Source organism: Xiphophorus maculatus, chromosome 15, assembly GCF_002775205.1.
Source record: "Xiphophorus maculatus strain JP 163 A chromosome 15, X_maculatus-5.0-male, whole genome shotgun sequence".
Taxonomy (NCBI): domain Eukaryota; kingdom Metazoa; phylum Chordata; class Actinopteri; order Cyprinodontiformes; family Poeciliidae; genus Xiphophorus; species Xiphophorus maculatus.
Genome location: NC_036457.1, coordinates 2,113,590 through 2,138,428, shown reverse-complemented (window position 1 = coordinate 2,138,428; position 24,839 = coordinate 2,113,590). Strand labels below are relative to the sequence as shown.

Below are 24,839 nucleotides of genomic sequence, written 5' to 3'. Positions count from 1 at the left end.
CAGAAATTTACTCTTGCTTTTTTCTTATTAACTATAGTGACTGTAATATGCCATTGTATTATGGAATATTCAAAACCTGTTCACAGTTTTCTGCCTATGTTGAGCTGTTTTAGTCCCTCTTGTCACTGCTGCCACGTCCTACAATTCAAAGTTAACATTCTCACATGGAAATGGCTGCAAACAGATGAGCAAATATTTAAAACGTACATCTTTGAAAAGCAGAAGTGGAGCCTCCTGCACAACCAGCAAGAATGTTTCTGAGTGAACATCAGAACACTTGTCTTTTCCAGTAGCCTTTGTACAGTGCATAAAATCAACTGACCAATCGAGCTAGACCTCTGCTTGGGTTGCTAGGTGATTGGCGGAATTCTGTTGGGGTTGCTAGGCAACGGGTGCCTACTCATTTGTGACGTTACATTCAGAAGGTTTTTGAAACAGCTCATTTTTGAGACGCCAAAAAACATAAACTCATTGCCAAAAAACAGCTGGGCTGCTTTAAGAAAAAAGTAGAAACTCAAATGGAAGTATAAAAATGTGCAACATGTGAACTTGATATCTCCCCTTTAAGCAACAGATTTAATTCAAAAAATTTTTATAATGTTCTGTCTTTAAGAATTTGTTGAAGGTAGCTACTCTAATTTTAGAGATCTGCAGCATCATTGAGGTGTTTGTCTTTATAAATAACTGCATTCTCTGTTTAATGGGTTTTTATACTTTTAAAGCTGGAACAGGAACCTTTTAGAAACCTTTTCCCCCCTGGCACTTTGTCTTTCAGGCACACAGCAGCTCCGCGGTTGCTATCAGATCTGGCTACTATGTCCCACTGCTCTTCTTATTAACATCCAGACTGATAAAGCCTTTGCAAATCATTCCCACCTCACTGCATACTGACAGGTCTTAATGAGCTGAGCTATTGTGTCTCTGTGTGTATACAAGGCAGCGGGCTTTGTTGGCTTTTGTTCAGGTGTTTGGATCCTGAAATTAGCTTCTCCGTCCTCTCAACAGACACCAAGCCAATGATTGCATCAAACACTAACATGTACACTTCCATCTTATTGTATTCAGACATATTAAGGCATTTTTTTATTTGAATCAATAGATTTTAACATGAAAAACTTGAATAAATGTAACGTCTTTGACAGCACTGACCTTACTAGAACCACATCATAAATGTATTTTATTGTTTATATATGATTTTTAAAAATTTGTGCATAATCCTATAGTTAAAAGTAAACATTACAGTATATTATAAGGTGTAGGAGTACAGTTATGTTGATTTGTGAGGTTAGACACTAATGTTGAACACAAACATCTAGCTCACAGTCTGCACTAAAAAATATAATCCTGAAGATATTCTGCCAGAATAAAGCAGTGGTTCTCAGTTATTTTCTCTCTTGTTAAATTTTGGTTTTGCACACCTACCTGTAAACTCTTAACCCCCTTCAAAATAAGAGCATTAATATAAACGTCATTACTGCTTGGAAGCTAAGTGAGCTAAATGTTAGTAAAAAAGTTAGCAGAAATGTTGAAGAAACGCTACATGAAAAATTAGCTCCATTATTAGTAAATGTGCCAGTACATGTGATGGTATAGTGTAGATTTTGAAATGAGGGAACCCCACATCATGATGCTGCCACCACCATGTTACAATGAAGGTGTTAGTTTCATACGTTATTTATTAAGAGACGCTACGATTTCACATTTGTCTGTAAAAATTATTTTTCTTCCACCTTGCAGCTATTATGCGTATTTTTTGAACATCAAATGAAGTTAATTTATAGTAAAATGTGAAAGCATTCACCTTGTTTAGGCTCAGAATATTTTACATGATTGTTTCTTTTCTCTAGTGTTGTTCTTGCATCAACAGATGTCACAAATGGCAGTAATTTATGGGGAAAAAATCAACTTAGTCACTGAACTGGAGCAAAAAACCAATCATGTTTTTGATAACAGTGGAAGAGTTGAACCGTCTCTTTCCTCTTTCCCTCTGTGTTTTTATCCCATTTTGGGGCAAATTTGCATCTGTGATTAATACGTTTGGACTGGGAATGGACGTGTTTGGCAGCTGGGAGATGTTTTCTTTCCAGCTGACCTCATGTTTACCCATGCTGTCCTGGAGCATTTTCCTCTTGATGTTAGAGGAAAATTAAGTTGTTAATTCATGCAGTTTGGCAAGCAGAGGCAGATAACTGTGAGAACTGTTTATCTGAGTTGGTATTTAGTGTTTTAGTTAACTTGTGTTCATGTGTGGGGATCAGGACGAAGTCTAGGAAGCTGTTACATGATTGGTCTCCGACTTAAGTTGAAACATTTCACAGAATATTCCATCTGACTTTTACAGACTCAGACATTTGATTTCAACAAAAGCAGTTGTTTAAAATACTAACTTATAGTTGCATTAGCTTAGCAGGTAGCAGCCATTTTTAGACTGTATACTTTTTGGGCTTATTAGAGTTGGGAGATATGACTTAAAAATAAAAACTCTCATTTCCAATTTTTTATCTTTTTCCTTTTTTTTAGAAAACAGAAATTGCAAATGGTTTTAAAAAATTGGCTTTTATTCCCACCATCCCTTCTGTGAGTTTTACTTTAAAGTATTAAGTCCAGGGCACAAATATTTTAGTATAAATACAAAAATATAATCATAATATCAGCAGAAAAATTATGCAATTTTACCAGAAAAACATCTGAAAATTACAACAAAAAAAGTTTTTATTGAGAAAAAAACGTATTGCTTCAATAACTATCGATTTAAGTATTAAGATTTAAATTTTTCTATTAAACATGAAATATTATCTGTAAAACTTATAGCAAAGTATAACTTCACAAGATACTCAACATTCCTCATTTAGATTTTTTATTCATTTTTGTGTTGCAGTTTTTGTAACATTGCAACTTTATTCTGGTAATTGACAGAAAAGAAACGTATTCTGGCTTTATTAATCCGTTGTCCAAAAAATCCAGATTTTCCACACATTAAATCTTCAAAAACACAAAATTTGAGTAATTGCTTAAATCAATTGATCAAACAGTCCTAGTTGATGTGATTCTGAGGCCTTTTCTGAGTATTTTCTTGATAATCAAAGTGTTGAATATTTAAGCAATCACTTATGTACTGTATTTTTATTTAATTAACATCATTTTATTGTCTTTTTGTCAAAAACGTTGTTGATTGTGATTTATATATAAAATCAATAAAAGCACAAATCCTCCATATGCTGTTGTCAGACAGAAGTTAGAGCCGTAGCACCATATCATCACCCTAATCTTTTTATCTAACCATAAAATAAATTATTGGCTTTCAAGTTACACAAATTTCTTTGAGGGAACAAGTTGCCCAAATGTTCGCTCTAACTCTCAGAGCATCTTTCCTCGGCAGCAACCTGCGGCAGCCATGATTAGAGGTCTCTAATTAAGCCACCCAAACTCTGACATTATCGTAATCCACATTTTCCTCGCGGCTGCAGGAGAGGTGCAATAGATTTTGAGTCGGGAGCAAAGAAAATGAGGTGGAAAAAGAGAAGTCAAGGCTTCCTGTTGAGGCTGAGGACAGTGAAAGTGTGAAAATACTATTTTTTTTCTCCAGCTACAAAGTGCACTGCTAATGTTTCTTGATTAATTCATGACCCTGGAAGGGAAACTTGATTATTAATGTATGAAGTTGAAAAGTAGGAGTGTGCCAAAAAATCGATTCACATTAGGACTGAAACGATTAATCGATTATTGAAATTATCGTCAACTAATTTTATCAATTAATTGTTAGAGTATACTATCTATGGCCTTCTAACATGACTTAATATTTAAAATTTAACAAATGTGACATTTTAATGTATATCCTCTTTAGAGCTGAAGCTATTTTAGTAATTGATTATTTTAGCGATTTGTCTGAAACAAATATTAGCAGTTTGATTTTTCATTTTCCTACTGAAGCATTTTTTTTTACAATTATGTAAAAGATGCAAATAAACAATTCAATTCCTTTTGTAAATAAGAAACCATTTTATTGCTTAAAATGCAACAACATGGCTTTCCTTTAGTAAATTTGAACCGGATGAAGCTAAAACTACGCTAGTTGAGGAGTTTTGGCTAAAAATATTTGCAGACAAAAGTATTTTTATATTAAATGCAAAATGTATATATATATATATATATATATATATATATATATATATATTGTAAGGTTTTGACTTATTACTTCAAATAGCTTTCTTGTGAGTCTATATACTCCAATTAACAATTAATCGATTACTAAGTTAGTTGAAAATTATTTCAATTATCGATTAATCACCATGATTTCGATTAATCGTTTCAGCTCCCAAGGCAGATTGGAGTAAATCAAGAGGATACTTTGAACACAATAGATTAAGAAATCATTATGAACAATTGTTTTGATTAAAAAATGTAGTTTTAAATTGAATCATGGCACCAAAAATCAGAAAAATCCCCACCCATATTTGAAAGTCATTCTTGAAATAGGAGTTGTTCTCTCGGCAGGATGCACTGAAGGCTGAAAAACTCATGATTTTGTGATTTGAGTGAAATGAAACCTCATCAGGAGCGACTCATGTCCTCTACTGGAAACTAATTTAAATCACAGCAGCATCAGTCTGTTATTCATCAACACCTTGACCCCTCTGGGTTTGCAAATACATAACAGATAAACAATGTTTACCCAAAATGTGGGACAAGCAGATAAATCCATACCATTTTAAACAAACAGCATCATATCGCTTCAATCAGAGTTGGATAATTTATGTTGATCTCTGGATTCATAATGAAAGTTGCGTATCAGCCTTGGTGCATTAGTGAAGGTCTTTTCATAATCTCCTGATAAAGCTGCAGCTCTGGGTCACCGTAACGTTTCATAAACATTTCCTGTGCGCCTCAAAGAGAATCAGTGAGTAAATTTTAATCTTGGTGGATGTTAAAACCCCCAAAAAAACTCCACTACAACAGCTCTATTCAACATCTCAAGGCTTTTACTAATAGCTAAATGAAAAGAGGCATAAAAGAAGCCCGCAGGTGAAGTTTGTTTTGATTTATTTAATTCCCTGAAGATCCATTAAAAAGCTGAAATCAAGGACATGTGTGCACTTCATCCATTTAAACATCGTATTATTTGAATAAGATCGCCCCACTTTCAGTAATGCAGCAGGACATTAACCAAATAATTTACTTGTATAAGTGTCTCCCCACTCTGTGGAGCGTGGAGTTGTTTAAGGAGCTTTGCTAACTGGGTCAGTGGGCCATGTGCCTCAGTAGTCAAACACAACAGTGGACCCAGGTGGGCCAGACGAAGCTCCATTGTTCGGTATTACGATGGATTATTGCCATTTTCCAGTCCCAGAACAGGAGCCACTGGGACTGGAAACAAAGAAACTGGTTTAATGTTTTTAAACTGGTTCATTTGGTCCAAAGTGGAGCAGAAATGAAGAAGATGAAGTTTAGGTTTTTTAACATCTTGTCTGAACTTTGTACCCGTCGGTCCATCATCACAGCAGTTGTCCATCCACTCATCCCATTCATCCATCCATCAATAACTGAACTCTCCATCCATTAAACAATTCATCCATCCATCAATATTTCTCTTTTAATAACTGAACTCTTCATCCATCCATTCATCTGTCCATGTCATTGGTCTATAGGAAACTAGTCATTCATATTACAAAATCCCTATTTTATATTTATTTGTTTTTGTTTATTTAGGGATTCCCATTAGTGTCTACCATAGGAAACGCCAAACAGTACAAAAGAGACATAATGGTATTAAAACACAAATTAAACACAAAATTTAAATCGACTTCTTCAACGTCTTACAAACATGACAGAAATACATAAATACCATACAAACTATTTCAGCAATATCAAAACTTTATTAAAAACAAAGATAAATAAAACAAACAATAACAAACTTAGACTATAAATTTAACTATTCCATCAATTCAATAGAAGTTCATTCTCTATTGTACATTTAAGGTTCTCTTTTAAATTGACATAATCAGCCAGATTTGATTTTGTTTATTTATTTATTTCAAAAAAGTTTTTAAAAACAAGAAAACAAGCAATCAGTGGGACAGAGACAACATGTGCAAACATAAACAACAAAATAGTTAGGTTACCATTACTTTTCTGTTTGAAATGAGTTGGAAGAAGTGATTTAATTTTTTCATTTGAATGAAATACATCACTTACCAACTCAATAATTAACCAAAATCTGTCATTAAAACCATGTTATAATATTCTTGTGCCTGTTGTTCTATATATATTGTGTTAAAGACAAACAAATAAATTATATTACACAAACAAAATGATTACAAACCAATTCATAACAAGACAAGAAAATCTACAGATAATAATAATAATAATGATTGGAAATAACAACTACTCACTCAAACATAGTCAGAATAATTACCAACTCCTTGCAAATGTATGCCTATAAATTCTTCCTAATCTGTGCTACATAAAAATGAATACAATTTTTTTTTAACTAAGAAAAAAGTGATAATAATGATGGTATGATAATAATAAGCTGCTAATATTTGAAATAGTAACCCAGAAGAAAGTAAGGAAAAAGGCCTGTAAACGTCCATTCCAGTGGATTCAGGCCTGAAGGGGTTAAATGTGTATTCAGACTGAATCATCGATGAACCCGGGTCTCCGCTGATGGGTTTGTCTCTCACCGGTGACCCTGCCGCATCTCTCCGCCTGCTGCTCCCCTGGTCCTCCCTCTGTTTGGCTGACTTGATTAAATCCAGGGTGTAATGGGAAACAAATTACGCCTTGTGCAGCATGATGACTTGAAAGGGGGGGATAATTAGTATGTTCTTCCACGTCCTTAAAGAGATCTGTGCGAGTGTGGCTCTTCTCCCAATTCACAGATCTCTTCTTCTTCTTCTTCCTCTCATTTGCTGGATCTCTTCCCTGAATGCGGCGGTTGTTTTGTGCGCTTCGTGTTGCACTGACAGTGAAGTAAATAGCCAATATGTATTCATGAGTACTCACTTGAGGCATTGCCATCAGAGTCATCAGTCCTTGGCCTGAAATTGTCTCATCAGTGGCTTTAATGATCTTGCAGACACTGCGTTGCAGAGTCTTTTGTACTTGTCAAGGAAGCAGGTTGCTCTCCAGGAAGGAAAATATGCTGCTTTTTGTGATGTCAATCCTTCCAGGTTTATTTTAGAAATCTGTTTGTTAAAATCCAAAAAACAAAAGAAGAAGAATGCAAATGTAATGACGTCTCCAGGATCAAAGGAGCTGCTCAGTTTTAAACAGCTGCTGGTTTAATGCTCCCATCCAGGATCCAGCTGATAAATGCCTCCATGTTTGGATTTGACCCTTAACTCCTGGTTTACCGTTTCATTTCTTCATCGTCTCTTTGTCACATTAATGGAAGTTTGTTTTTTTATGACACTTCCTAGAGAAACTGAAGTCTGGAAAATAGTTTGAATTGTTTTTAGATCTGCAAAATTATGGAAAAGGGAAATATGGAAAAAATTCTGTTTCCATTAGTTTGAAATTAGTCTTTATGTTGAGCTTTCCTCCGTCAATTCATCTGTTTAAATCTATAGAATAATGATAATAATCCATACAATAATGCCTCTAAAAACATCCATCAATTCATCAACTCATCCATCCATTCATGCACTCATCCATCTGTCTAACCACCAATTTATCCATAAATACATTTATCCATTATTCATCCATCCATTCACTCATCCATCCTCTCGTCCAACCAACCACTCATCTATGATTTATCTAACCAACCATCCACTCATAGTTGTTCATCCAACCATCTTTTATCCATAATTTATCCATCCACTCATCCCTCCTTCCCTCCCTCCGTCTCTAACCGTTCCTCTCTTTGTGTCCCAGTGGTGTCGGTAGGAACTGGCCCTGGGCTTCAGGCGGCAGCAGCATCCTGGCAGAGTACGGCACCCTCCATCTGGAGTTCATGCACCTCAGCAAACTCTCCGGAAACCCAGAGTTTGCTCAAAAGGTAACGGAAGCAAAGCCATGGAAATCTGTTCAAAGCAACCATTTCACTGAAATATGACTTCTGTATCTGTAGGTAATGAACATCAGGAAAGTGCTGAACCGTTTGGACAAACCTCAGGGACTTTATCCGAACTACCTGAACCCGAACAGCGGCCAGTGGGGCCAACGTAAGTAACTCTGCTACTTGATAAAGTATTATTTTATCTGTTTACATCTGAACCTTAACTGTGGCTGTGAGAAGCCTGTGGTCAGGACACAAATGATTTAAAGTTTCAATAAACGTGCCAATAAATTCAAACACAGTTCATTTAAATTAGAAAGTAGTTACCAGCATACCTACCAAAACAGAACAGTTCCAATGAATTAATTTAAGCATCTCTCTGGGGCTTTTAGGACATTAATTTTATATTAATTAACTCTTATTGTTCTTGACACACATTTTTAAATCACATCTTTAAACTCCTACGAACAGAAGAATATGCAAAAACTTAAAGCTTCCCATGTAGAAGAAATGCAGTAGTTAACATATAAGACACTGTCTGAATTCATTATGTAAACCGACAATAGAAATCTGAATTTATTACATTATGAACGTCGCCCAGGTTTGAACTAATTCATGCAAATTGCTGCTGTTCTGCAGCGCATTATGTCCGTCTTTCACCTGTAATTGTACAGATTCAAATCAGCAGAGTTGATATACATTTATTCTGCTGTAATCATTAAACATTCTGGATCAGACTGAGATTATTCATTATTGTTTATAAATGATGCACAATTGAAATATTGAATTAGCAGAGGAAGAGAGATTCCTGTAGAAATAAACATTTTCAACAGGAAAATTAAAGAAAAATGTTTTCATTTTCTTCTTGAACTTTGACAAAATTTATAAATAAAAAAAATCATCCCTACACGTGCTCAACAGCATGCTAATGTTTACTAGCATCAGATAAAGTCATGCTCCATTCCCTAAAGCTGCCGTTTGAACCTTGTTGGATGACCTCACGGTTTGGTTGCCTGCTCTTCACCCGTCAAGTATTTTCATTCTCGGTCCGTTCAGATGCTTTTATGTTCCTGATAGGGTGTAATTTTAAGCCCATTAGCTGATTCTTAAAACCACGGAGCTAAACAGGTAAAAATGATGATGATGGAGGCGTCGGACGTGAAGGACGAGCGGCGAGCAAAGAATAACGGAGAGCGAAGATAAAAGCTGGGATGTTGGTGTTTTTTATATATCAAAGAAAGTTTTCCATCAGTCATATTTAGCCTGGATAAATAAAAAATGCAGTTTTTAAATTATTACTTCTTTATTAAAGGAAAGTTGATCTGTGGAGAAATGTGGACCCACTCCTGTTTGCCGAATTTTTTTTATTCAGCCATGAATAAAACATCTGAATTACATTTTAGTCCAGACTTTGACTAGATCCCTGAAACACTGCAATATCTAATGTATTAAAATCGAGCTTCAATATGTAATAAAACATAATTAAAACCACAGGTGGGCATAAATTGTACAACTTCAACATATTTGTACTCAAGTAAGAGTAAAAAAGTTTTATAAAAGTTAACTGAAATACTGAGTAACTGAACAAACTATCAATCATTTAATATTTAAAAATTACATCATCAAATGGACCAAAGTATAAAGTTAAGTGAATTTTTTGCATTTTAAGAACCAAAATGGCAATAATTCATATCAGTAACAAGAAATAACAAAATCAGGCAAAATAAAATGTTTCCAAATCAGTTTCTTTCAATAAAAAACTTGGGAATCTTTAACAAAATCTGCAGGTGTGTGTCTGAGTCTGGTGGATTTAAAACGTGTTTGTTTTCCATCCAGTGGGTAGAAAATTGAGGAAATTTGATTCAAATAAGAGTAAAAATACTTCAAAATAAAATTACTCAAGTAAAAGTAAAATGTAAAAATACTCCTGAAAGTAATTTTTTTCTAAAAGGTTTTTGTATTTGAATAAGTGTAACTAACTGATTAAAACATTATTTAGCTGTTGACACCTTTACAACAACTGAACTAAATCTACTGATCTACAAAAACTTAATAAAAATAATTATTGAAGAATTATTCAGGAAGTCCAAAAAATGCAGCAGCTGCAGCCACACATCTGAAGATAAGGTGGCAAAAAGATGCTTTCAGACAAATTGACCTCCTTAAACCCACCTTCTACTTTTTAGTGTTTTACATTTAACAGCCATAAAAAGTTCTATATTCTTGATCCAATTTCACCTTTTATTCACATCATTTTGCTGTTAATTTTACTGTTCTCTGTAAAACAAAATAAAGAGAAACTTGTGCTGTTCACCAAAAAAGAATGTGACATTAAAGTAAAAATCCTTTTGCCTGGTTTTATTATTTTGTTTTTATATCCACTGATATGCTCTCAGCTTTTATTAAGCGCTGTCAGGTATAGTTTTACTGCGCAGCTTTTTATGAAAGGCTTGCAACTGTCTGAGTCGGATAAATATGGATCTGTTCCCGCAGACTGCTCTGAAATGCTCAGTAAAACAACCATTTAAACACATGAGCGGTTATAATTGTTCATATTTATGTGACACAAAGCTGATAACGGTGTTTTCAGGCAAGTATTTCATTAACTGATGCATAAAAGTAGAATTGCTGTTTAGATAACATAAAGAAAAGAGGAATGAATGCATAAAAGTTGTTTATCCAGGCTGATAATATGTTGTGGCGTATGTTGGGTTTGCTTAATAAATTGTAAACTATGAACTTTGACAGGAGAGACGCTTATAAACTCTTATATTCTACCTTAAGGTTTGAGTCGTGTTGAGAAATGAATCGATTTAATCAAGTTTTTTAAGATTTAGTTCATGTTTCCTAACAGAATGCCCATGGCGGCCATCTTGTTTTATAAGCGTGTTTTATTTGGATTTTGAATTCAGATCAACTCTATAACAAAATATAAAGGTCAGGCTAAGATATTTACTTTTAATTAGGACAATAAAGTCATTATAATGCAAGAATGGTACACAAGAATAGTCGTATGACAAAGTTGAAATAATATGACAATAAATGTTAAAATGACCAGAATAAAGTAGTAATTTTATGAACGGCAGCAAATAAGACAAAAAAATTTCTCATTAAAACTAGTTTTTTAAGACATTCTATTGATAAAATCGTATCTTTTCCTGCTAATATTATAATTAATGTCATAATTAAATAAAATTCTCATAGCTCGGACTTAATTGTCCGACTCAAGGAAGAGACAACTGAAATCAGAGCAACTTTTTGAAAATAAAGTCGTAATTTTATGAGAATTCCAATATGAAAAATTACAAAAATAAAATTCTCATTAAATCAAATTTTTTCTTGTAATATGAGGACATTTTATTGGTAAAATTGTGTCTTTTTCTGCTAATATTGGGACTATATTCTCATAATTAAAGAAACGTTCTCGTTGCTTGGCACTAGTAATCTGTTCAACTCACAGAAGGGATAATTGAAATTAAAGCAACATTTTGAAAACAAAGTCATAATATTACCATAAAAAAGTCTTAATTTTTTTAAAACTCCAAACCGGGAAAAATCTCGTGTTTTAAGTTAAATAATTTCAACCTTTTCATTAAAATAAAGGAATTATTTCCTTTAAATAAGCTCCTATTTCTTGCTGAAAAGTTACTTTTAAGTTATTTTTCTTATTTCAGGTTTGCTTAGATATTTACATTAGAAAATTAAACCAAAACTACTGATTTTGTGTTTTTGCAGTGTACAATTATTATTCTAGGTTTTTGTTCATCGCTGATTCTTTATTTTTAAATATTTCCCCATCTTTAAACCAAACCCTCCTCATCATCATCATTATCCTCTTCCTCTCTTTTCGCCTCAAGATGATCACAGCTGACATTTAATCTCTGCGCTTCTCAACGCAGCCGGACCGCGTTAATGACGCATGCATATGGATGTGCCTTCGCCGACTATCAGCGGGACAAAAACTAGAAAACTACTTGATCAGCCTGCCACCAGAATAATGTAGCGGTGTTTGTGCAGCGGCCTCGCTGGAGCCACGCGGCGCCGATTTATGTTCCTCCGCTAATCTTTGCTGCAGATCACGTGTCTGTGGGTGGCCTCGGCGACAGCTTCTATGAGTATCTGCTCAAGGCCTGGCTTATGTCCGACAAGACCGACGAGGAAGGGAAGAAGATGTACTACGATGCCCTGCAGGTGAGGCACAAACACACACACACACACACACACACATCCCCACATGCTCAGAGGGTCTTTATTGGATTAGCTGCTCAAGTTAAACAAAGGGCAGGGACTTAAATAAAGCTTCAGAGGTTGGTCAGAAATACTAAATATGTCTTTATCCACAACTTTGGCTTTGTTAAACTTAATGCAGGGTGATTTTTCTGATCTCCTACTTTAGTTATTATGCTTCCTTGAACAGGTTAGGTTAGCTCTATGGGTGATGAAAAACAAGTTTGTTATATTTTTTTAGCTCAAAATCAAATTTCAGTGCGATTTTGAGCTGTTTTAGGGCCTCATGTCATTTTAAATGTAAATAAGCCGCTGCTGGCCACACCCCCTCAACTCAATGTTTTCACTCGCACGTGAAAATGGCTGCAAACAAATGCGCAACTATACAACCGTACATCTTTTAAACGCAGACGTGGAGCCAACAAGTGGTTCCTCTATGGTAAGTCAACAACAAAACTCTTTTCCAGCAGCCATTGTACAGTTCATACAGTGGGAAACCAGCTGACCAAACTTGCTGGAGCTCTGCTTGGGTTGCTAGGTAACGGACGGAACTCCACTGAGGTTGCTAGGTAACGGGCTGAGCTTCACTGCAGTTCGTAGGTAGTTTGCAACCTTTACTTCTTGCTTTTCTACTGCCATGCTTAGCGCCAACATCTGATGAAAATTAAACTTTGCGTAGCCCAGTTGTTTCGCTTCAAACCAGTAGATGGACACGTCTAATTCGCATTTTCTTTTTCTTTTTTTGCGACATTTTAAATGTTTGCACAAAATCCACATGAGAGTTGTACCTGACAAATGGAAACATACTGTAGATCCAATCAATTTTATTTGTATAGCACATTTCAGCAAGAAGACAGTCAAAAATGCTTTACATCATTAAAACACAAAATAAGTCATAAAAACAACATACAGTCACCAATTGACATCCTATTTTGTCAAGTGCTGTAATAAAAATCATCAATAGATGTCAAATATGTTGGTCAATGCTCCAGTGATAATGAGTCGAAAGCAATATAATGTGTATTAATTCATATTGAGGTATATTTGGTGTTCCAACTGTTGAAATAGGCAGTTATAAGCTGATGTTAGCTTAATATTAGGATCTACTGTAGTAACTTTTCTTTTTGGTGCAAAAAGACAAAAAAAAAAATAGGGAAATCAACTGAAAACTATAGTGGTCAATGTTCTTTAGTTTAAATTAGAGACGACATATCCCCAGTATGTGATCCAACCAAATGAAACTTTTAGAACCTGGTCGTATTACATAAACCTCACAGCCAGTGGCCGTCTAATTTCCACATGTTCCCTCTAAGCAGACAGCGTGGTGTTTGTTTACAGCTGGTGAAGTGTTGCCGTTTACTCCACAGGCTTTAAATCCCTCATGCAGCCTCTGAGTCATTATAGATGATGCTGGATAATGGCGGACAACAACAGCAAGGTCAGCTGTGGATAATAAAAAGCAGTCATGCTGTGGTATTTGCTTTCATCTGCAGACATTACAAAAGTCTGGTTATTTAAATAACCTCACGAAGCGGCTCACACAGAGTCAAAGATGCTGAACAGATGATTTGCAGGAAGGAAATAAAAATCCTCCTGAACCCCGAGGATTATTTATTTCCTCCATTATAATAAATCATCAAGTTAAGTTGTGGTGACAAGCAACGGGTCTCAGCTGGAGAAAGCTGCTGGATGTCCTTTTGGCTCTCTGTGGTGCATTCAAGAGCGTAAATATTGGGAGTTAAACATCGACAATAACTAAATCTGGAAGCATAGAGCAATTGTATTTTAGATTAAAATTAATCCTAATCGATTAACTTGTAACGTCTGCTAGACCCTATTTTAGTGTTGTAGTTTGGCCGCCATCCAGCAGAGGGCGCTGCTGGTCATTCTTAATCGTAGCCGTTGAAAAAGCGAAACGAAATGGCGGAGGGGGAAAGAGAAGTGTACTTTATTGTGTTCTGTTTTGAAATATAGATGAAGTTTCACCTTAACATCATCACTGTGTGGCGTAGCAGCGTCAACTTATCCACCAAATATTAACGATGTGCTACGAAGATGAGGGTTTGATAGAAAAGCAGGACGGACAACTGAGAAAATGAACATGATGGGGGGAAAACATGGCGCCAGTAAGCACGGTTGATTTTAAGGGCTGACTTGAGTTAGTGCACTTTATAGAGCGAAGTTTTAACATTCCTTCAAGAGCAACAGACGGTATTTATTTATGTTAATTATGTGTTTGACATATTTTTCAATTCAGCAACACAAGAGGTTCCTGGTTTGTTGTACTTCATAAATGTATATCTAAGTTAATTAATGTGAGAAAACCTCAATTTTCCGCCATTATCAGTTGTATTAAACACAACTGATAGAAAATATTAAAATGTAATCATTTTAATTCAGCATATTATGGACAATTTAGTTCTTTGTGTTATGGAAAGACGATCATCCATTATGATACTAGAAAAACTTGTTTAAAAAAATGGCTGTTAATGAATTAAACGTTTACAGTTAATCAACTTTAGATAAACTAAATCATTGGTAACTTGCATCCCTTTTATAAACATTCTTGGATTTGTCGTCAAAAAGAGGCAATCAAAGCAAAGCCTTGGAGAAAACTCAAGTTTTCAAGAAAATTGCTGCTTATTAATTAATCATTAGTTTATAGATGAGATCAATTAACTAAATAATTGATCAATTGCATCCCTATCATAGAGACAACATGGGATTCATGGTTTTTGATTCTCGCCACCCTGTTTCCTTCTTCCAGGCGATAGAAACCAACCTGATGAGGAAGTCGAGCAGCGGGCTGACCTACATAGCCGAGTGGAAGGGAGGGCTGCTGGAGCACAAGATGGGCCACCTGACGTGTTTCGCCGGCGGCATGATCGCTCTGGGTGCCGACGGGGCCCCCGGTGACAAGACGGGCCACCAGATGGAGCAGGCGGCGGAGATCGCTCGCACCTGCCACGAGTCGTACGCCAGGACAGGTAACTCCATGACGAGCCTTTGAATCGTCTGAAAATGTTATATTTCATAATAATAACTTCAGAATGAAATATAAATAGATTCTAGTCTTAGTAAAGATTTTATTTATGATTTAAAGCATGTTGTGCCTTTTCTCTCTATTTTTGAGTAAATTGATCATTAAATTTTCGTGGATTCAAATATTTTAAAGTATTTTAAAATTCTTCCATCTAGGATTTGTTTTTGTTTTTTGTTTCATAACAAAAACAAAATGGAATGCCTCCTTTATTTTGTGAAGTTTGAGATAAAGTAAACTTTGCTTTTTAATAAAAAAACATTTTGTCTTGTTTATTCCACATCTTCAGTTTAAAATAAAAGCAAGAAGCTTTACTTAAAAAAGACAAATGCTTTGCATTTACCTTCAAGAAACAAATCCATTGAAATGATTAATCAAATTAATTGTGATTAATTGATTATTAAAATAATCAACTGATTTAGTAATTGATTAATCACTAACTGGATAATTGTTTTCCTGCATCTTTTAATGTGTTTCTAATATTGTATAAAAATGACAAAGTGGTTAAATAAAAAAACTGAAGAATTTTCAATTGTCAAATATTTGCCTACGCTATTATCATTAAAATTGTCTTTATTAGCATTCATTTTTATTCTTTTATCATAGTCTTTGTATTATCTTTATTTTATTAAACATTGGAAAAGGATTATAATGATAATGATTACATTTTGTTAGATGTTTCAATAAGTTTCTGGAGGATTACGACCATGAGCAAAATGAAAACAGTTTTATGATGGTGTTGTTCTCTGCACCCACATATGTAGCATAAACTAAATTATGAATGATAAATGATACTGCAGCTATCATATAAATCTAAAGTCTACTAACACTGGCTGTCAGGTGATATAAATTCTTGACATAAAGTAAATAAAAGCTGCGATCTGAGTCTTAAATTGTGTTGTTTCCTTTCTCCGAAGCGCTGAAGCTCGGTCCGGAGGCGTTCCGCTTCGACGGCGGAGTCGAGGCCATCGCAACCCGACAGAACGAGAAATATTTCATCCTGCGCCCGGAGGTCATCGAGACCTACATGTACATGTGGAGATTCACCCACGACCCCAAATACAGAGAGTGGGGCTGGGAGGCTGTCCAGGTGAAATAACTTCACAACACTCATAAAGTTCAGCTCAATTTGTTGTAGTTTTATTTAAAGGAGCAGTAAGAGCTTTACATCATGTTTATAATGTTATTCCCTCATTAAACACATACCTGGAGTGTTGCTTTGATTCTTTTATGCATATTTGAGGAATCCTTTAATCTCCATGGCAACCAAGTTTCCTCCCCTACTGTGCTCCTTCAGACTAGCCAGCAGCAATTAGCAAACGCCTGTTGAAACTGAGCATCTGCTGAGCTCATTAAAGGAGCTGCTTCTCAGTGAAACTCTGGTAAAACATTGTTAAAGGGTTAATGGAGGAGCTCTGTCACAATAAATCAATTAATCAATTAATCCCTTAATAAATTAAAACGAGCTGAATTGTTTTCATTTGCATGATTTATTAATTTTTTTCTCTCTTTCTACCAAAAACTGGATGATAAAACTCTAAACTAGCCCCTTCATAATTAATTTAATTTTGTTATTTGTTATGTTAAATTATTTTGTAGATTTAAAATGTCTTCCAGATCTGGTGTTAAATGTTCATCATAATTCAGTGTGTATTAATCTTTGAAAATGTGTTCTTGCATTATTATGCTGCTTTGTTATTACCTGAAAATGTACTCAAAGCAATATTATTGTTTATCGTAAAAACTGACAAAATACAGGAGCAATGTTGAGATGACTTCCTGTAGGCGGAGTTTCAGGAAGAGCAGGAGCTTCTTAAAGAGACGGAGGCCATTTTTAAAGTCATATTTGATATATGTAGCATTTTTATAACTGAAATTAAAATAGTTAGTTGATTGTGGTATAAAATGGTACTGCAACACATAATGACACCCCTTTAAAATAAAACAAGAACTCACTTAGCTCCCTTTCTATGTGAACAGCATGAGCTGAGGAGTTGAGGAATATTTTAAGATATTCTGTTTGCGTCTCATCCAGGCCTTGGAGAAGCACTGCCGACTAGAAGGAGGCTACAGCGGCGTCAGAGACGTCTACGCCTCGTCTCCGAACCACGACGACGTGCAGCAGAGCTTCTACCTGGCCGAAACGCTAAAGTAAGTCCAAACTGAGCAGCGTTCCCTTCGGCCCTGCAGGCCTGACCTGACACAAACTGAAGCTGCCTTTCACTCCAGCTCAGCTTCAGACAGAGGCTCAAGGTTATTTCATTCACACACACACACACACACACACTAAGATACACGTGTCAAACTCGAGGCCTAGGGGCCAAATCTTGTGGCCCTCAGATGCTAAATTACGTCTATCAGTTCCTCTAGTTTTTCACAATTGTGGAAATTAACACACAATAAACAGATGGCAGTATTTTTTGTTATTTTTTGTTGTTGTTTTTTGCGGGTCTATAGTTGTGATTTTTATTGCAAATGTTCTGCAAAAATGGTTAAAAACATTCAATCAATCGTGTTAATTAGTGCAGCACATTTAAGCAGCAAGGCAGTTCAAACAGGTTTACATCATGAAATCATATCACATCATAACACATCTTGTAGTCAACAATTGTGAAAACCAGAAACAGACATTACATTTTGTCAAATGCCATCGTTACAATCAATGCATTTGGTTTAAGTGATGCTACCTCCCACCTACAGGGGGCAGTGTTTATTACTTTTACTCCACTGTTCAAAATGTCATTTTTAACATAACATCATATATAAGCGCAAATATTGCAAACATTTCTAAATCTGCTCCACAAAATCAGTGCACAAGAAATGACAAAAACAATTGCGAAATCCTGGAAAGATGTTCAAAATTATCATTGAATGCAGAGACGGATGATATTTTAACAGTTTAGTTTGTTTTATCACTACATTCTGCCACAAACAGCCCTTTGACAACATTCATAATCTTAATGAAGCTAAAATTTAAAATGAGTTTGACTCCCCTGCTTCCTGCTCAACGTAATTTAATGGATCTAATGTTTCATTAAAATCCTGAATTTGAAAAAAATACAATTGAAATCAAACAAATTCATACATGTAATAAAAACATAATTTTCTTTCTTGGTCTGAAGTTAAATCGGACTAAACCTTTCTTGTTACCAAAATTATTTCTATTTACTAAATACCAGAAAATATGTAAAATAGAAGATTTTTGTCTTGTATTTTATTCATTGAAGTTATTAATTTTTTTTAGTTTTTTGTGAAATTAGTGTTTTGTTCTCAGAGCAGTCAAGTGTATTAAATTAAATATTTTAGCTTAGTTTGTCCCTGCTGTATAATGTACAATACTGTCACAAAACAGTACTAATAGCCGTAATAAATATCATATAACAATAAATTTAAAATCTTTTTGGTTTTAATTCATTTGAATGAATTAAAATTCATTAAAAACCTTCTTAATGTCTCTGCTTGCTCGGGTCGATCTTCTCCAAACGAATCAGGTCTCAGCTGCTCTGCTTGTCCTCCGACACGGAGCACCAGAGAAACAAATCTAAAATCTGGAGAAAGTTCCAGGAATAATGACAAAACAAACGCTTCTAATTTAGCTGCAGTAATTACAGATATGTCAGCCAGACGATGTCTGTTACATAAATCTAAAAAAAGTTAATTAAAAAAGGCTCCAAATAGTAGAGACAGAAACTGTGAAAAACACCAAATGTCTCCAGTCTTCCCTGCCAGCCGCAGCGTCACGTTTAGCTCTGATTGTTTCCAGTTATTTTTGTTTTTACTGATCATGTCGGCAGGTTTTTTGTCTACCCACAAGCAGGACAATTTTTGCATCATTTCACACAAATAATCCAACATTTAATATAAGTTGGGGCAGAAAAAATATATTTTCCCTGAGGTTTTATGATGAGGTAACGGGGGAACTTCAACAACATGGTATTTAGTGGATGCTAATGCTAAAGTGCTAAGTTTAAATGTTTTGTTCTGTAACAGATCAACTGGGTATTTGATAGAGTTGATCAACTGTCCAGCTGATACTTGATCAACAGGATCAAATATACACGGTTTAGGTTTCATGCGCTAGATGTTTTTATGCGCTAGCTAAAGCGCTAACTGATTAGCGAATGTTAGCCCACCAGTCCGTTGGTTTGAAAATCATCTGAAAAAGTTTCTCTGTTTAATTTGTGTTTTCTGCAGGTATCTGTACCTGCTGTTCTCCGACGACGACCACCTGCCGTTCGAACACTGGGTCTTCAACACCGAGGCTCACCCTCTGCCCGTCATCAGGAAGGACAAAACAGACACCCCCAACGAAGTGGAGTAGCCTCCCAGTGACCTCTGACCCTGTATATCTGAGCCTCCTGCTGGTGACAGGTTCCTCCTTGTCGGATTTTTTTTTTTTTTGTTCTTTTTATGAACTGGATCTGTTCTGTTTTATCTGATTTGTTTTTTTGTTTTTTATTTTGAATCTTTTTGCAAACACTGATCTCCGGTTGGGTCGGATCCGGAGCAGCTTATTTAAAACCGGAATCATGAGAACTTCCTGTTTGGATTGGAAACGGCAGAGATAATCAATCAGCTGCTCTTCGTCTGGTCACGTTATTTATCAGGATGTTTGTTGGGTTTAGTTTTTTTCTCTGTGAGGGTGAAACCAGGCGGCTCTGTGAATTAAAGACGTCTCAGCTCTGACTGACAGGGGCGACGAAGTGACACGGTGAGCGGAAAGACTACCGGTTCACTTTCTGTTTCCTTTTCGCTGCTTGAGGATCTGTTTGGTTGGACAAACACTGGGATTTCCTTTTTTTATGTTTTCATCTATCTAAATCATGCCTCGTTCATATCTGCCAGTAAATTCAACTGGTTTTCTTTGACCAGCTGTTTGATTTGTTCCTCTATCTCACATTTCCATCGGAGTTTGACCAAGAAGGATTTAAAAACGGATATTTCTTCCTAACTCGATTGTTTTTGCCTTTTTATCCTGAAAAAATTGGTTTGATTTTAGGTTTAATGACCTCAGACTTGAATATTTTTTTAAACCGGTGAACTAATATTAATTTTGATGGATTTTGGAGCAGTTTAAATTGTCAGGGATCTTTATTTTATTTTATTTTATTTTTGGGGATGCATGAAATACCGGAATTGGCCCGATATTAATACCCGATGTGATGGTGATGCTGCAGAGGATTCTGCGATATGAGTTTCCTGGTTGTTCTTTCAATGTCAGAAATATGGGAAAATATCCAGTATATTGATATCGGATATCAATATCAGCTCAAATTTTGAAATCAGTGCCTCCATTGAGACCCTGAACATTTACGCTGCTGTTCCAGAGATTACATCCACTCATCTGAATTAACTTGAAGTGATCATTTTAGACTCGAACCTCATTTAAAGTTTCAAGAAACTTTTCACAATAAATGATAAAAAAAAAGACCAGTCCACTGGGAATTGTCCCAGTAAACCTGATTAGCTGGTTAGCCTGTTTGTTTTTATCGAAATCTTGAAACTGAGATCTTAGTAAACAGCCACTCGGGCCTCGGTGGTGTATGTACATATTTGACCCTGTGATTAGAGGAAATCCACGGTTAAAAAAATCATTAAAGTTGGACGGTTTTTAATCATTTTGTTCTGCAAAGTGGTGATTTAAATGTAGTTAAAGTTGGTATTGATGAGTGGATGTAACCTTCGTCTCCTCTTCTTCTATTTTCCGTCAGGCAGGATCTTCTCCTCTGTGAGGAAATGCTCAACTTTGCTCTAAAAGCTCCACCTTCAGTCACATTGAAGCCATACTGACGTAGCGCAGCTTTTACCATTTACGTTGTCGTTTACATCATGATTAATTTATCGTTTTTTTCCACAGAACCATAGAGACGAAGCCAGATTTCATCCAGTTTAGTCTTTAATCTAGTGCCTTCGCTGGTAAAAACAGGAGTTGCAGCTCATATGAACACAAAGAAGGGATTTTTTTTTAGCAAAGACTCTCAGCTTTAAGTATATTCCCATCCTACAGATGAAGATTTAACCAAAAGTGGACACGAATAAAAGGATTACCACTCCTTTCTGAGGAAAATCCATCTGTAATAGGAGATCAGATGTGTTATTCCCTCTCCAGAGTCAAAAGTCTGATTTCCTGGGCTGCAGTGACATCTAGTGGTGGCAGACTGGCGCTGCAGTTCTTGAATCTTGGGCCAAATGCCTGCAGACTGTGAAATTAGCTGCATTATAAAGTAATTACCAATCACAATGCGCAAGGCTCGCAGATCTTTCTCTTGTCTTGCCAAATAATGATGTTGGAGGCGGCGGATCAAATTCATCAGCCGAGTTTTAAAGCAGACAGACAGCAGATGGCTAGTCGTTAAAAAATCACCGCCAGAGATTATTTATCTGAGGTTTATAAAACATCTGTCTGACCTTTAAGTTTGGCCAAAACACAGAAAAATGTTAGAAAATGCAGGCAGGTTTTTCTGGACGCTTAGGAAAAAGGATTTGTTGATTTTATTTTCAGAAAAAGTACCAAAAACAGTCAAATTAAACTGAAATCAACTAATCAATCTGTTTGTTTTTAAAGCATATCTGAGATTCCTTCACTTTAAGTTACTGAAACCAACTAGAATCGATGTGATCTTTTAATTCTGACCAAGACATTTTGACTAAAAAGTGAAAAAAAGCAGAGAACTGTTTTAAAAAATGATTTTTGAGGTTTACAGAGGAAGATTGTTAATTTTATTCTCTGAAAAAGTTGAAAAAACTGTAAAATTCAACTGAAAACAAAACATTTTTCTGACTGTTTTTAAAGCGTCTATTAGATTACTTGACTTAATTTTTCTGAAACTGATTAAATTAAATTCCTGTTTTGATTGAGTAGAAAAATCAAACATCAGTTTAATGTCATTTTCTTTTGTCAAAAGGGGATTTTTTTTAAATTTATTTATTTATGGGAATCAAATCTTAAAAAGCTTTAATTTCCTCCAACAGGGAAATAATTCTAATTAATTTATCTCAAATTAAATATTTTACTTCAAAAAGTTTGCCTTTTTTAATCATTTTTCCTCTGAACAGTTTTCAGTTTTTCTGTCTTTTGTTTGTCTGAAACTGTAACAGCTGATTATGATAATTTATTTCTGGTAGATCATAGGAGATGCTGGTGCTGGGGTCCGACTCCAGGGGGCGCTGTGGGTTAATCAGTAAATAAACTGCAGAAACAGCTGCTTTATCATCTGCAAAAACAAAAAAAGACTCAAGTCAGTTATTTAAAAAATATTTTTCAAGTGACAGTTGACAAAACAAAGGGTCAGATGGAGCCGAATGAATGTACCAGCAAATGTGAAATTCTTTTACTTTATTTCACTCGTTGTTTGTCTTGAAAAGCACAAAAAGCTGCAGAACGAATTTACTGAGAGGTTGAACCGCAAAAACGGGAAACTAAAAATCAAAGGAAGAAAAAATCTAAAACTTGAATCATTTCGCTTCAGAAAGAAACGTTTTGCTCACTTGTGTTAATTTTAGTTTTTGATGAATTATTGGATGTAATTCAACTCAGAATCAATGGATTTTTATTTGTGTATAAAACAGCATTTTCATATTTGTTCTACAGCTTTAACATGAATAATTTACATTAAATACACAATTTTCTCATAAAACTCAAGCCAAAATGTTTAGTTTAGATTTTTTGTTCTGATTTCTCAATTTATTTGTGGTGAAATTAAGGTTTTAAAAAGATGAGATGCTGTTTTGTAGGTTTGAATTTACCTTTTAAATCAGAAGTTTTTTTATTTGCAGGAAATGAAATTAGCTGTTCAGAGTTTTGAGAATTATTGGGTTTTAGTCTCTTTAAAGGGCTGATCTGCAGATTTTTTTTATTTTAATTTGGTTGAATTTTCACCATCAGATTTAAATTATTTCCATAAAAATGGTCGGACTTTTTTTTTTTTTTCTGATCATTTTGTGTTTCATTGTTTTTCTGTCACTAACTCAGTCGCCCAATGAGCCGACGTTTTAGCTTCAAATGTGTGAAAACAGCCTCAGAAATGTAGAAAAAGTCACTGAGAATCATTCCATTGCACAAAGATTATTTTACATTTGTATGCAGTGTTTTAATTCTGTGGGGAAATTTGATTTATTGTGTTAAATATAATTATTGTTGATATGAAATGTAAATATTGCATTGCGGCAGACGAGCCGTTTGGCATTTATATAAAGATTCTTCTGAATATATGGAATAAAATGATAATATTGAGCAGCAGACTTTTTAATAAACTATATTTGTTACACTTCTATTGTGAATAAAACATCTTCTAATAATTGTTTCCTTGTTTTTATCAATCAACCAAAGTCCAAAGAAAACCTTCAGAAACCTGAAATAGGTTTTGTGGCATTTGTACATTTTTTACAAATTTCTGTTTTTATCAGCAAATAGAATTTGGAATTCTCAGATGATGATGTCATTGCTTTGCAGGCTTCTGATTGGTTAATTATCCATACACCTGTGGATCTATTTTAACAAACTAGATCTTTATGTGATGTAAAAAACAAACTGATCAAAGATGTGGGTAAAAAAAAATCTTATTTTTTGACAAGAACATTTTTAAAATCAAGATTTGTACCGACGAGCTGAAAGGCCATTCAGCGAGGAAGAAGCCATAAAAAACAGACAAATGCATAACATGACCTGTAGTCTGATCAAACTATATATAAAGGAAGCTTGCAGCTTGTCATGTTTAGCAGCAGGAGGGACTGGTGCACTTAATGAATTGGTTTTCTGAGCTGGAAATGTGAGGCTTACAAACCTGATCTAGTTTCACCAGTTCTGTCAGGAGAAATAACACAAAATTCCAGCAAATTATTGACAAACTTGTGGAAGGAAACCCTGAATGTTTAACAGAACTTTGTGCAATTCTACCAAATACTGAGGAAATGAAAGGAAGCTTAAATTTAAATGTTGCTAAATCGGCTACATATTCTCTCTTCTAGTTTACAGAGGAAAGAAATGGCTGTGTCTTTATTTTCATGTAAATATTTGTTTTTAGCTGCATCTGCTGAAATCTTCCAGTTTTTGCTCTGATGGTCATTATTCTGTGGAAAAAAGAATTTTGTCTCTGCTATGGCAACCTTTGACTAGTATTATCTAGCAAGTGAGGTATTGGCTACATGCTACAGCTAACTTTTCATTGTCCTTTAGCCAGTGTTCAGGCTGGCTACACGCTACAGCTAACTTTGTAATATCATCTATTGTATAGTGTGAAATAAATGCTGCAGCTAACATTTCGTTGTCCTTTAACCTCTATTAAGGGATTGCTACATGCTACAGCTATCTTTCCAGTGTTCCCTAGCACATGCGGAGAACTGGCTAACTGTTTTAGCTAACGTTACAGTATCTAAATCAGTGTTAAAGGTACATTAGTTAAATGTTACAGCTAACTTTGCAGTATCATCTAGCATAAGTGTACTGCTACCTAATTGCTACAGCTAATATTTCACTGCCCTCTATCCAGTGTTCAGTGCTTGTTGGATTAACTTAGTTTACAATTTATATTTGGCGGAACGTAAGGTCGGTTGGACTCTTCTAAGACTTGTGTTGAA

At 35.1% G+C, this 24,839-nt stretch overlaps 1 protein-coding gene across 1 annotated transcript in view; it reads left to right on the top strand.

Annotated features, from left to right (window-relative positions):
* Nucleotides 1-23,561, top strand: part of man1a1 (mannosidase alpha class 1A member 1) — a 70,254-nt gene extending 46,693 nt beyond the window's left edge. The window contains exons 4-10 of the mRNA XM_023348024.1: nucleotides 7,873-7,996; nucleotides 8,069-8,162; nucleotides 12,072-12,187; nucleotides 14,991-15,210; nucleotides 16,181-16,353; nucleotides 17,299-17,414; nucleotides 19,458-23,561. Coding sequence (XP_023203792.1) covers nucleotides 7,873-7,996; nucleotides 8,069-8,162; nucleotides 12,072-12,187; nucleotides 14,991-15,210; nucleotides 16,181-16,353; nucleotides 17,299-17,414; nucleotides 19,458-19,584 — 970 coding nt within the window. The 3' untranslated portion in view covers nucleotides 19,585-23,561. The remainder of the gene's footprint in view (nucleotides 1-7,872; nucleotides 7,997-8,068; nucleotides 8,163-12,071; nucleotides 12,188-14,990; nucleotides 15,211-16,180; nucleotides 16,354-17,298; nucleotides 17,415-19,457) is intronic.
* Nucleotides 23,562-24,839: the final 1,278 nt, after the last annotated feature.